The sequence below is a fragment of the Lepisosteus oculatus genome, chromosome 2 (genome assembly GCF_040954835.1).
Source record: "Lepisosteus oculatus isolate fLepOcu1 chromosome 2, fLepOcu1.hap2, whole genome shotgun sequence".
Taxonomy (NCBI): Eukaryota; Metazoa; Chordata; class Actinopteri; order Semionotiformes; family Lepisosteidae; genus Lepisosteus; species Lepisosteus oculatus.
In genome coordinates this window covers 2,277,633-2,290,394 of record NC_090697.1, presented here as the reverse complement: position 1 = coordinate 2,290,394, position 12,762 = coordinate 2,277,633, and the positions used below count along the sequence as shown (strand labels likewise).

Genomic DNA, 12,762 nt, shown 5'->3' with positions numbered 1-12,762 from the left:
CCTGAGATGAGGAGGATGTGAGGCACCGCAGGCTAACAATCATCAGAGGAAGAATCTGGACTGCTCGCCCGTGAGACCTAGATTAGTCAGGCGCAGTCCAGCCAGGTTAAGAGGAAAGGTGCGCTCTGAAGCATCTGAAAGAGTGAGCGATGAGTTGGAGTCTCCAGACTGAGCTGAAAAACTCCAGGATGTCCATCACAGAGCTGGAAGTGAAGACCAGCCAGTGTGTGAAAAAGGGAAAATGGAGAAAAAGACCCCAGCCAACTCTTCAGAAGCAGTGGGAGAGAGCTCTTATTTCACAAACCCAGAGGAGGGAAAGAGCAGGGCCTAGTCATCAACAGGTCCTGTCCCAAAAACCCTAGCAGAGGGAAAGGATATTGCCAGGTCATTTCTACATCCTCATACTGAGGGGGAGAATGTCGCCTGAACAACAGCATTGCAGTCCTCACCCAAAGGGGAAGGAACCTCGACCCACTGCCTGGTCCATGCGATCAAGAGAGGGTACTTACCTGTAGACCCCCAACAGTCACCCGAACATGAATCTTCATGGAGAAGGACATTTGATCCAGGGGAACGATTTCTTGCATGGTCTCCCTCCAGCCTGTCCTTTGTCTGGCAGGAGGATGATGCTCTTTCCATTGGGTTGAGCAGAGAGGGAGGTAATGAAGAAACTGTTGTCTAAAGACTCCCAGTGGGCCCCTAACAATTACAGCTTCACTGGTGTTGACTAGTTAATTGACTGACTGTACTCCCACAGCCGTTGCTGGATTTTATGTCCTTGACTCCTTGAGTTCCTAGAGCCACCTTATTAAGGGTGGGTGGGGTTTTCATAGTTGTCTTGTTGGTCAATGACAGCTGCTAAACACGAGCATGTTAGCTGTGAGGTCTTGGGCTGGTATTTATTTTTATCTTTTTCACATAAAACAGAGGTCCCACGTCCACAAGGAGTAAGGAGTACTTAAAAAAAATCATTACACATAAATCATAACTGATGATTGATTGTAAATTGCATTGTAAATTGAGCTCCACATAGTCTCTGGAGTTCTTTAAGGAACATATATTTCAGCACGTTGTCATTTACTCTGCATACACAGATTGTTCATAACCATTCATTCATACTCAAACATTTCTAGATAGAACAATCTTGATGTGGAAAAATGTCCCCATTACCACCTAAGACGTTCAGATACATTAACTAACTCGTAGTATATTGCCCTCACGTGTGTTTCTAGGTCAATGAACAAAAATTTATTGGAAGATGTTTCTGTGTTATAGTGCTGGTAATGGAAATGAAAGATCCATTAGTGAATGTAAGAACTTTTACATGCATTCAGCCCATCTAACTCATTCGTTTTATTTATAGGAGCTAATCGATCCACGTATCTCACCCAACCATTTCCTGAAGGAAGCCGGAATATAAGCTTCAACACCATGGCTGAGCAGTTTGTTTTGTGCTCCCACAACCTTTGTATGTTTATGTAAAATGTGCCTCGGGTTCTCAGTTTCAGAACTGAAACTTCTTAGTACTTTTACACAGTCAGCGAACAACATTCCTTTGAGCTCAGAAATGTGTGTAATTGTGCTTCTAGAGCAGCACTATCATTCTTGTATTTTATCTTGTATCTTGGAGACCAAAGTTGTATTAATCATTCTTAAAGAGGTTTTACAGGTACAATTCACAGTTTTACCATAACATACCCTGATTTAACTTATACACTTTTAACTATATATTCTATTTTTATTTCTTCCCACATTGCCTGGAAAATGAAAATGATGTATCAACACAGACACCTAAGCCTTTTTTTTCCTTAAGGAGCTTCTTCATACTCAAAGAAAGTGTAAGAAGACAAACTATAAACACATTATTAAAGAGGAGAAAAAAAAACTGTTGACGCTCCTAAGAGCACCATCTCTTCTGAAAAGCCTGGACTGGATTGGCTCGTTGGTCTTTTTGATGATGTAATGAAAGATGGCAGCTGAAGAATGAATTCTAAAGTTTCTAGAGACATTTGGTCTGCTAATTGAAAAACAAAAATACTATGCTTATTGGACAATGCTAAAGATCAGTATAGGGAACAAACAGAGTGCATGATTGTAATGTCAGGGCATTAAATCCATGGTCAGTATTTCCCAGAAGGGCAATGCTGATACCGTCTGAAACAACACGGATAATCAACAAGTATGAAATGACTTCAATTTGTTTTATATCCATTTTAAATTAAAACTACAATTATAACTACCTCAGAGCACAGTGCTGAATTATCTGAATCAGAGGAGTTTATTAAGATTGACAAAGCAAATGTGTGTAGACTACTCAGGAAGAACAATGTAAGGGAAGAGTACAGGCTCAGATAATGTGTATGGCAGAGTTATTTACATCTGAGCAGAACAACTGTAGAACATTTGTAGTCAGATTTTTCAGATGCCCTTAAATTTTCCCATTAAAAATCCCTGGCAGAGTGAATTTAACAGTTCACTATTAAAAGCTATGTCACAGGCCAGTGACTCTCACATCTCTCCCAATGACATTTCTGGAGAACTTAGTGAAACAGCACATTACAAAGAGCACACTGAACCTTACTGACCCCCTGCAGTTTGCACACAGGGAAAGGAGGAGAGTAGATGACACTTTGCACAAATTGTTTAACAGTTCTACCAGCATTTTGAGGAAGGAAAGACATTCTTATGTCAGGATCTTATTTTTTATTTTTTTGTCTGATTTCAATCCCCCACTCTTACTAGCAGAGAAACATTCAAAGAATTTCAAAAGAAAGGGTCATTTGATTCTAGATTTCTTAACAAACAGGATTCAACAGCTCAAAATGGGGAAATGGTGATGCATCAATTCTATTGGATCACCACAGGACTGTGTCTTCTCCCCATTATTGTGTATTTTGTACACTACAGTATTGCAAGAGCAAACATAACAAAATATATTAAATTTTCTGCCAACACAGCCCTACTCAGCTTATCATAGAACCCCGAGTATTATCTTGGGCTCATTCTAAATGATTTTATAAAATGGTACAATGCATTATCTTTGGAGCTAAACGTTTTGAAAACAAAAGAGCTAATCATCGATTTTAGTAAAAATGTAGTGCCCCACATGCACTGTGAAAAATGATCAGACTGTAGAGGTTGTCAAAGATTGCAAGTATTTGGAATTGATCATAGACGGGACAAATGTTATGAGATCGTTAATAAAATCAAATCCTACCGAGACCTCTTTTTCTTAGGGAAGTCAGCTTCTTTAAGGTAGACAGAAACTATTTTAACACTTTGAAAGTGTCTTATCACATGATAATATACAGTATAAAAAGCCTTGTCTTCTGGTAAATCAGAATATCCCAAAGAGGGTACAGCAAAGGCTTGACAACCCATCTCCAATGAACACACAAAGAGTTTAGCAAGCTCAATGGAACACTATTATACTGCTATTGTCTCAAAGGAATATGCTGCTAAATCCTGACTTTTACACTCTGAAATCCTGAAACATACTATGTATGGTCACTTGACATCCACAATGTTTGTTTTCCTGTTTGTTGTAGTACAATCAAATGTCTGCATAGAATTACCCAAACATATAAATACTATGTATTATCATTCATATTATTATCATGATCACATATATACAAATTGCTTGACTGTATAAACAATGACAAAGTTTTGACTATGCTGTTTTGACTTTGCTCTCTGAACACATTTTTGGAGGGCACTGTATACAATATATAATGCTTGTTTTGCATGATTTCCACCTGTGGCTTATTCAAAGAACGGTAACAAGTTAGTTAAGCAAGACCTACAGTACCTTTTTTAAATTCATGTTCACTATGCCTTAGAATCGTATTGCCATAGAGATTATATTCTAGTTCTTGTTTCCACAACATGGCATGTTAATAGAATTAAGACCTATTGGTCTATAATTGATACTGTTTTATACCCCTTTTTATGGAAGGATTCTATTTTTGTCATTTTCCAGTCAGTGGGTATTACCCCTGCCTTGAGAGACTGTTGGAAATATTTTAGTAAATTCCTACAGATGGACCCTTGATGTATTCTGTAGGATGAAACTGACAGTTTAGATTTAATAATGAAGGTATGGAGAAAAGACCTTCAAGCAGGACATAGCTTAAATAAGGTTAAAAATAAACACGACACAGGATAGTTTAACAGCTGATAAAACCCACCTGTTTTGCTTTTATCAATACAGAATTGTTATATTTTCTTCTATAGTAATATACATATTATCATGTATTATCTCAGCAAAAAGATCAATTTCTCAAAATTCAAAGGGAATTATTTTTGCTTTTGATTCTGAGCATTATACACTATTTGAATATTGTTTTAGTTCTTAAACAAGGGACACATTACAGCAGTGAGTCTTCAACACATTTCACTACAGATGCTGGTGTTTCAATCCATTCTGCATCAGATTAATTTCATTATGGGAATATTTCACCTTTAAATGATAGGAATTGAAAATTTATATAACCTGAATCTAATATAACCCAGAACCGAGAGATTGATCTGAACCAAAATCTAGCCAGTCGTCACTGGGAGGCAACTAAGAGTGTCATCCCGAGACACTGAAGTTAACGAGACGACCCTGTGTTTGTCTCAGTGTCCACCCTCCAGCCTATTTAAAAAACTGTGAATCAGCAAAAGGTGGAGCAGAGTGCCTGGCAAATCTCACGTGACAATGGACGTCCATAACTTGTGTGAACACACCCACACTGATCTCTCGAAATAACCCTTGAAAATTTGACTTTAATGATTTATAGCTCTTTCCCAGATGCTAAAACCCCTTAAAACAACAGCTGCCCTGTTACAGGAGGGTACTATATTGATTTTCAGATTTATACGTGGGACATAGAAAGTACTTACTGCGAGAATAATCTGAAGAGAGCTCTGAGCCACTTCTACATACTGATATTCCAGCACACATCCTGAGATGCTGATATACCGATGATCCTCAGGTGCCCAGGGAGGAGGAGGTGTCACTGCCGTCACCCTACAGCCAGGGCCGTTCTCCATCCACCAAGACCGATGCATGGAGATGTTGAATGTCATTATGAGGTCTGTGTCCTGCAATGAAAGCACAGAAGAAAACTGCACAGTAATTGGGAAGAGTAACAGACCCAGGGGACGCTATATGGAATGTTGCTCAAAAAATGAATTGCCTCCATTACGACAGTTAAAAAACATGCAGTACCAGAACCGAACTTTTTAAACATATCGCTGTTCCTTTGGCAAGTTCATGTGAAGTTAGCATTAGAATTATTCCTCAGTCATAGCTGATCTACATGAACTAAACAGTCTGCTGGTAGTTTAAACAAGGTCAAGGGATATACGTTGCACATACTGTATATACTGTATAAAAATACATAACTGGATCTGACCACAGGAAGAGTAAATAAGACTTTATTTTTATAATATTGATCCATGTAAATCAGAACTAATTAAATAGCACACAGTATTGGCGTTTTTGTCCTGGAGCACTGAATTGCAAAGACCCCATTATAGCGAACAACTTTATATAACCTGATAGGAAGACACACACTGAGAGATGGTCATTTTTCTCTTACAACATCAGGAAAAATAAATATGTCTTGTTTCTCTTTGGAAGGTGTGAAGTACAACATGCGTTTTGTAATGCAAAATGTTTAGCTGGCAATGCGCGGTGTCGTGGTGGTCAGCGTTGCTGTCCTGGGTGGTATTCCTGGGGTGCTGTGTGTTCGGAGTTTGTATGTTCTCCCCAGGTTGGGGGGGGTTAACTGGTGCTGCTATAGAAATTAACATATCCAAATGTTACCTCTTTATGTTTTGTTAAGATGACTTTTCAAAATATTCTATTTTTCTTCTTCATACTCATGCATGTACAGTATATAGTTTTCATTATGGTTCATAGAGCAAATTAAGCTACTCTTGCAACTTCAGTGTCTATAATGACATCTTTGTCTGATGAATAGCAACATCAGGTAGTTGCTAGTACACAGATAAGTGATATAAGTGATACATTTAACTTTACAATCAGTGCTGCAAAAGCTTTTATTGAGTACACATAACATGCAAGTTAGGTCTTTAAATATGCAAATATGGTCTTCTTTGCTGAATAGGAGCAATGTGGTCTTGGGCATATACTGTAAATTGACAATAAAGTCTATGGCACACTACACATTGACCCATGATAAACGTACAACTTCCATCCATTTTCAAAACACGTTAACCAGCACAGGGTCAAGGGGGAGCTGGGACCTATCCTGGCAAGCAATGAGACACGGAGGGACTCACCCTGGACAGGAGGCTACACTGTCACAGTCACAGACACACTCACTCTCACCAGAAGACAATTAACCTTCCAGCATGTCTGGGAGGAAACTGGAGGAAACCCACATAAACACAGGGAGAGCATATAAACTCCATTTACTAACGGAACTATTTTTTTTTATATGGAACCCAGTAAGCACTGCCCCCTGGTGGCCCACAAAAAAGTGACACATTTTAAATTGAAAAGGTTGCACTATATTAAGAGATAAATGTAGAGAGAAGACTGTAATGAAACATATTAATGACTAGAACATAGGATTGTTTTGACACTTCATTACGCTTAATATTCCACTTACACCTTGACATGCATGTGCCTTGTTTTGCATTTACTGTCTATGAAAATACATTTTAAATTTGTCATCTGTGTTTGAGCACTACAGTCACTATTAGAAACAGCCTCTCAGTGTAGCTGGCTTTTATAATCAAGCATCAGTACAAAAAAAGAAGTTAATTTATTTCACAACAGGAGTAAACTGGAGGGTAGTTCCATATCGGATAATGTTTAGGTATTATCTCTGCAAGTATGCCACATTTAATGCTTTTAACCCAAAGTGCATGTTTTTAGCAAACTGCTGGGTTAATTACCACTATTTCCTATTTCAGAGATGGAGCTGAAAAATTATGCATTAATGGCTAACAACTTTCTAATAGCTCAGGCTTTCTTATATTATAAACTAAATTGTGAATGGAGTTACCAAGATGAGCACCTAAATTCCACATGGAATTTATGCTAGAAAAACACCCTATCTATAAATCCTTTTAGATTGTTGCTTTAATGCAAGGGTATTTATGACTAATAAACTAGTTGGAAGTAAGCCCTTAAAAAACCATCAGGTAATGTACCATATATGCAATGTAAACTGTAAGGCACTTTGAGAAGCCACTTTGAAAGGTGCAATATCATCATTATTATTATTATTATTATTATTATTATTATTATTATTATTATTATTAAGCAGTGCTCATAAGACATCTGTATTTTATTTGCTACTTTCAAGTAAATGGGTAATTAATACCTATTAGGTTATGCCTAAAAAAGTACCTTATCTCCATTAGAATGAAGTTTAACACAACTTTAAGATATAAAGTGTTTCATTGATTTCTAGCTATAAATACTTTGACCTCTCCCTCCCCAGAGCCACAAACAAAACCTGTCTGTTTTATGCCAAAGCTGAATCTCTCTTTCAGCACTGCTGCTCTTCATGAGAAGGTGATTCACTTCTTCTAAAATGAAAGTGATATTTAAAGCTTTAAGTCAAGCCTCTTTAAAACAGAAAAGGAAAGCACACAAATCAATACAAAACACACAATTATAACAAATAAGACAAATGTACATTTAGACTAAAATCCTTTTTTCTTTACTTTTCTTTTTATGAATTTTGTTTTGCATCACAGTACTGGGTTAAAACAAATGCAGTGTTTTACTCTTCTGTTATTGTTTTCAGTCAAATGACCGAAATTTGACTATACATTTTCCATACTGTAAGTATAGAAGAGCTAAGACAGTTTATTTCAATTTGTTTGGAAGTATTCTAAAGATGCTGTATTTAATTACAGACAACGTGTGGAAACACATTCTGAAGTTTTGGACTTCGGGCAGCGATGGAACTCTCACTGAAAGACAAGGTAATAAATAAAATAATATATAATAAATGGCTGTGCTTGCTGCCAGATTTCTCTGCTCTCTGTTATTACGGAAATGTAATGAAACCCAGTTGTGTTGGAATACACAATCCATCAAACATTAAATTATAGAAGTGGAGGTTCACCTCATTACAATGTCATCTGAAGCAGTGGAGACACAGGACAGACAAATACCGGTGCGTTATTTTCTACCAAGACACACACAGAAAATGGACACACAGCTGGGGAGGGGGGGGGACTCCAATTTCTCATATTGCACATGCAGAAACAATTTCATTCTCTGCACTTTCAATGTGAGATGTACAATGAAGCTATTTAGTGACCACCTTGAGACCAATGGCTCACAGTTGGGACATTCCTCACTTAAGTGTACCAATTACCATAAAGTGATAAATAACTCAAATGTCTTTGCAATATGACGATTTAAAGGTAATCTATATAGGCTCTACTGTACCGTGACTTTCCAGGAACAGGGCTTGTCACCCTGGTCTATAAGTTAGCTGCCATGAGTACCTGCTTCAGTGTGACAGTTATACTGTGCCCAGCAGAACTGATGTATGTGAGCATCTTAGAAAGTTGATCCTTAGTGAGTTCTGCCTCACTAAGATTCATCAAATGGTAAGTGCTAATTAATATTCATACCCATCAATATTAATTAGCCACATGTTCATAATACAGCTCCATGAGGCTGGCCACCCTACAAACAGCACAAAGAATGTAAAGCTCCACATTTCTTTGTGTTATTGAAAGTAGTGTTTGTGCTGCTTTTGTTCCCAGCTCTCACTGCGTCCGGTTCTTGAGGGAGGGACGTCACTCAGCCCCACAGGAAAGCTGACCGGGTCTCTGGTGCAACTGTACTGTATGTTTGGGCTTGTCGGTGCCGTTGAAAGCAGTGTCTGATCTGCTTTCAATCCTGAGATATGGCACCTTCCTCTTTTTTTTTTGATGAGTCACATACTGTAACCCTGTCTGCAAGAAATTTATACGTAAACTAACGTCGAGAACGAGGATCTTTACGTGGGGAGGCACTTCTTCCCACAGTTTAGCTATACGTTAGTAAGACTGAATAGTGAACGTACTTAATATTTTACTTAATACGAGAAAGCTCAGTACTGTTCCGCTTTTATATAACTACTCCTCTCGATTTACTGTATGAAAGCATCGACACTTAAAGTTAATTGTTTTGTTTTTACCGCAAATGCAAATTGCCTTTTCAGTCTGCCCAGCGGGAAGGGGGTCTTTTCCATTCGAATAACAGTTGATTATTAGTGTATTTTTTGTTTATGTGTTTCTGTGAATAGTAAAAGCAAAACTCCGATATCTCGACCTAACCCCGGGAATTGACATTTTAATCTTAAAAAGGGAACATTAGGAAACACTTTAATTAAAAAAAGGTTTAACTAGCATGTCATAGACATTCATAGTTGTGTCAGTGTTTTTAAAAAGTGAAGGCATAATCTAAGGCGTTTCTTGTTCTATCCTTTTAACATAGAAAAGTTGGAAAAAAGCCCTCTAACAATGAGTTTGGACTCCGAGCCCCCCCATGCCCTGCTCCTGAGCTTTGACTCGAGTGTATTCCTAGCTGTTCCCGCTGCCTGTGCTCGTTTGGACGTCTGATCTGGGCTGGTTTGGTACCCCGGTTCTCAGATCACCCCTAGGCTTTGCTTGTCTGCAGTGCTCTTCTCAGCTCTGGCCCTGGTTTGTGTTCTCGACCACTCTTCCCCACGGCTTCTCATCTCCCTGTGTCTACCTGGCTTTTGGATTTACATTTAGACTTCAATTGTGGGTACTAGATTTTCCCTGTGCCCCCCAACTCACCTTGCCTCTGAACCACGTCAGCCTGCGTGCTACAGTAAGTGCACTCAGCTCTCCTGTCAGCAAACAGCCCGCATCTCGTCTCCTGAGTGCGCTCTTCAGTCAGTCCGGCTTTATTAACGCGCAACTCCGGGCCATTCCGTGACCCAGCGCTCGGGTTCTCTTGCGTTACAGGGTCACACTACTAGTCGTATTGCAGTAGTGCATCATTACACGTACAGTATACTGAACGGAGTGCATAGAGCGTACAAACCTTTAAATCATATTATATACCCCCGTTTAAGTATTCATGAATAAAATAGGAAGTGAGGTTTAATGAAACTTAATTACAAAAATCTTATTATGTACCAAATTGTTTTTGACAGACAACAAAAACCGCTACTTTGCCTTACTTGCTTGTTGTCATTATTTATAATGCTCCTGCAGAGCTCTAGCCAGAATAAAATGTAATTGCTCTCACAGAGTGATGGAGACATGACATTTTCTTTTCAAACGATGCTATGTGATCTAATACAGGGGCAACACATGTTGCAGCTAAAGAGAAAGATATGTTTTCATTCTTAACACAAAATTGAAAGGTCTCTATGGAAAAAAAAGAGATCAAGATTATCTTTTGTGACTTTTCACACTCCAGTGAAAACCTACGGGGAAGCTGAACAACATGCAAGGACGACTGCACTATATCATGGGATATCCTTTTTCATGGTACACTGGTTTTCAATAGCTTCAGAGAAACCATATAATAGTGTGCGATTTGGTGAGCAGGCACTTTGGTACAGATTTGGCATTGACTCGCTTAGCTGACGGAACAAAGCCTGGCCTTGAGCCCGTGGCTGATGGAACAGATGCACGGGCAGTTACGAGGCGGGGAAAGGCTATAACACATGCTGGGAAGGTGACCATGTTATGTGTATTTATACTTTCTTGGGCAAGCTGAAGGGTTTTTCTTTAGCTTTTACAGTTTGTACAGCTGTTGAATTCACAACAAATGTCTTTGTACAAACCTGCTTAGAAATGTAGCTTTGGAGAAGAGATTATAAAAGAGACTCATAAATCAACAAGCAAAAAAAAGCTTATGAAAATTGTTGTGACTTTCGATTTTATGCCAATGTCAGCTCCGGAAACCATTTTATATAAAATATTATTGTGTTCTGTTACCATACCTGTTTTTTGGCAGCAGACTTCTAATATTTCGTGCTCTGGAACTCATAAAGTCTTATGAGACTTGAATGCTTTTGCTGACAATCCAAATAAATAAAAAAATCCAATGTATCTGGTTTGTCTGTTTGTCTACAGTAGCCTTTAAATGTCATGTCATTTACCAAACCGTTTTATACCATACAGTGTTGTGGGAAGCCGGAGCCTACCCAGCAAGCAACGAGCGCAAGACAGGGTACACCCCGGACAGGACGCCAGTCCATTGCAGGGCCAGTGCAAGCCAATCATACATGGGGACAATTTGGAGGCCACGGTAAAGGCCGAGGGGCGAAATTTGGCCTGGACACCGGGATAACTCCCTACGCTTATCGAGAAATGCCTGGGGATCTTTAATGACCACAGAGAGTCAGGACATCATTTTAAAGTCTCATCCGAAAGACGGCGCCCACTTCAGTATAGTGTCCCCGCCACTATACCGGGGCATTAGGACCCATACAGACCGCAGGGTGAGTGCCCCCTGCTGATCCTACTAACACCAGTTCCAGAACCATAGCTTCCCAGGAGATCTCCCATTCAGGTACTGACCAGACTCAACCCTACTTAGCTTCAGTGGGCTGCCAATTGAGAGCTGCAGCGTGATATAGCTGCTGGCTTAGCTTTTAAATACAGGGATTTATTACTCAATTACTTTACAAATGATAGAAACTGGATTTTTTATTTCCTTGAAGCCTGTCACAACTGAAATGGTGGTCCTCTTTTAAATCAGATTCTGCCGACTGGCTATGGATTGTCAATAAATGTTGCCCTCTGACCACAGAGGTAGTCAGATTGTGCAGCACAACCTCATACTCAATCAGAGTTCCTCCTACAAACAATACTGTCAAGATGAATTTGCTGCTTGCTATCCTGATTTTGTTTTAAAGTCAAGATTTTAATATCAAAAGTTAATGTGATTATTATAACTATTATTTCTAACACTTTGGGATTTTACACATTTTTTTCCCCACAGTCCAAATCGTAACAAAGCCCACATCTTGAATTTAGTTATAGCTAATAGCTCCTGTTTCCCATCTAATACATTTTAATTTACTATAGGTCTTTCTGATTCGCCAGGCTGTTCCTAGATTTTCCTATTACTGCATGCTTTTACAGTCTGTAAGCTTTTGTAATTGGTGATCATTTGGCTATGTTAAGTTTGCTGATTCAGCACTTTGTTCACTTTCTTTGATACTTTGGAATATAAGCCATTCAATAGCTCCCTAATAAATGCACTTGATACCTTGACCCCTGTTATAACTCAGTCAGTTTCCCATACTCGATGACAGATGAGCTGTGTGAAAGCACTTTATTGCGAACTGTAGAATGGGTGACAAGAAATGGAAGGATTAACTGTTGACATTTTTCCACCATCTTTTCCACCGTTTTCCACAATCAGTTGCCCTGTTATATTGTTTACTTCATCATATTTATGCGAAACCTCAAATTGTTTACCAGACTCAATAGTCCTTTGAGTTCCTGCTGCTGCCTTACTGAAATGGTATGACAGATGAGACTTCTTTTTCATCCCTGTTTCTTTGCCTTTTAAATTCTTGGTGCTTAACTTGGTAAATGACTCCCTGAGCTCTGGGACGGGTTTAATATGGAATTGGGTGATGTTAATAATTTTTGGCCCAAATGTGCTGTTGCAGTGCAATTAAACAGCCATTTCCCTTTGAATAAACTTTTAAATAAAGAATTTAAACCTTTGAAATCTGGCTTACAATTCAAAAGAAGTGGAGCGGCTCTAGATAAAGTAGTTAATGATCTTCTTATGGACAC

The 12,762-nt window shown here is 38.8% G+C and overlaps 1 protein-coding gene across 3 annotated transcripts in view; it reads right to left on the bottom strand.

Annotated features, from left to right (window-relative positions):
* nkain2 (sodium/potassium transporting ATPase interacting 2) overlaps positions 1-12,762 on the bottom strand; it is a 286,417-nt gene that overhangs the window by 51,313 nt on the left and 222,342 nt on the right. For all 3 annotated transcript variants that reach the window (XM_006626429.3, XM_069195794.1, XM_015359899.2), the window contains exon 4: positions 4,885-5,085. In XM_006626429.3, the coding sequence (XP_006626492.2) occupies positions 4,885-5,085 (201 nt within the window). The remainder of the gene's footprint in view (positions 1-4,884; positions 5,086-12,762) is intronic.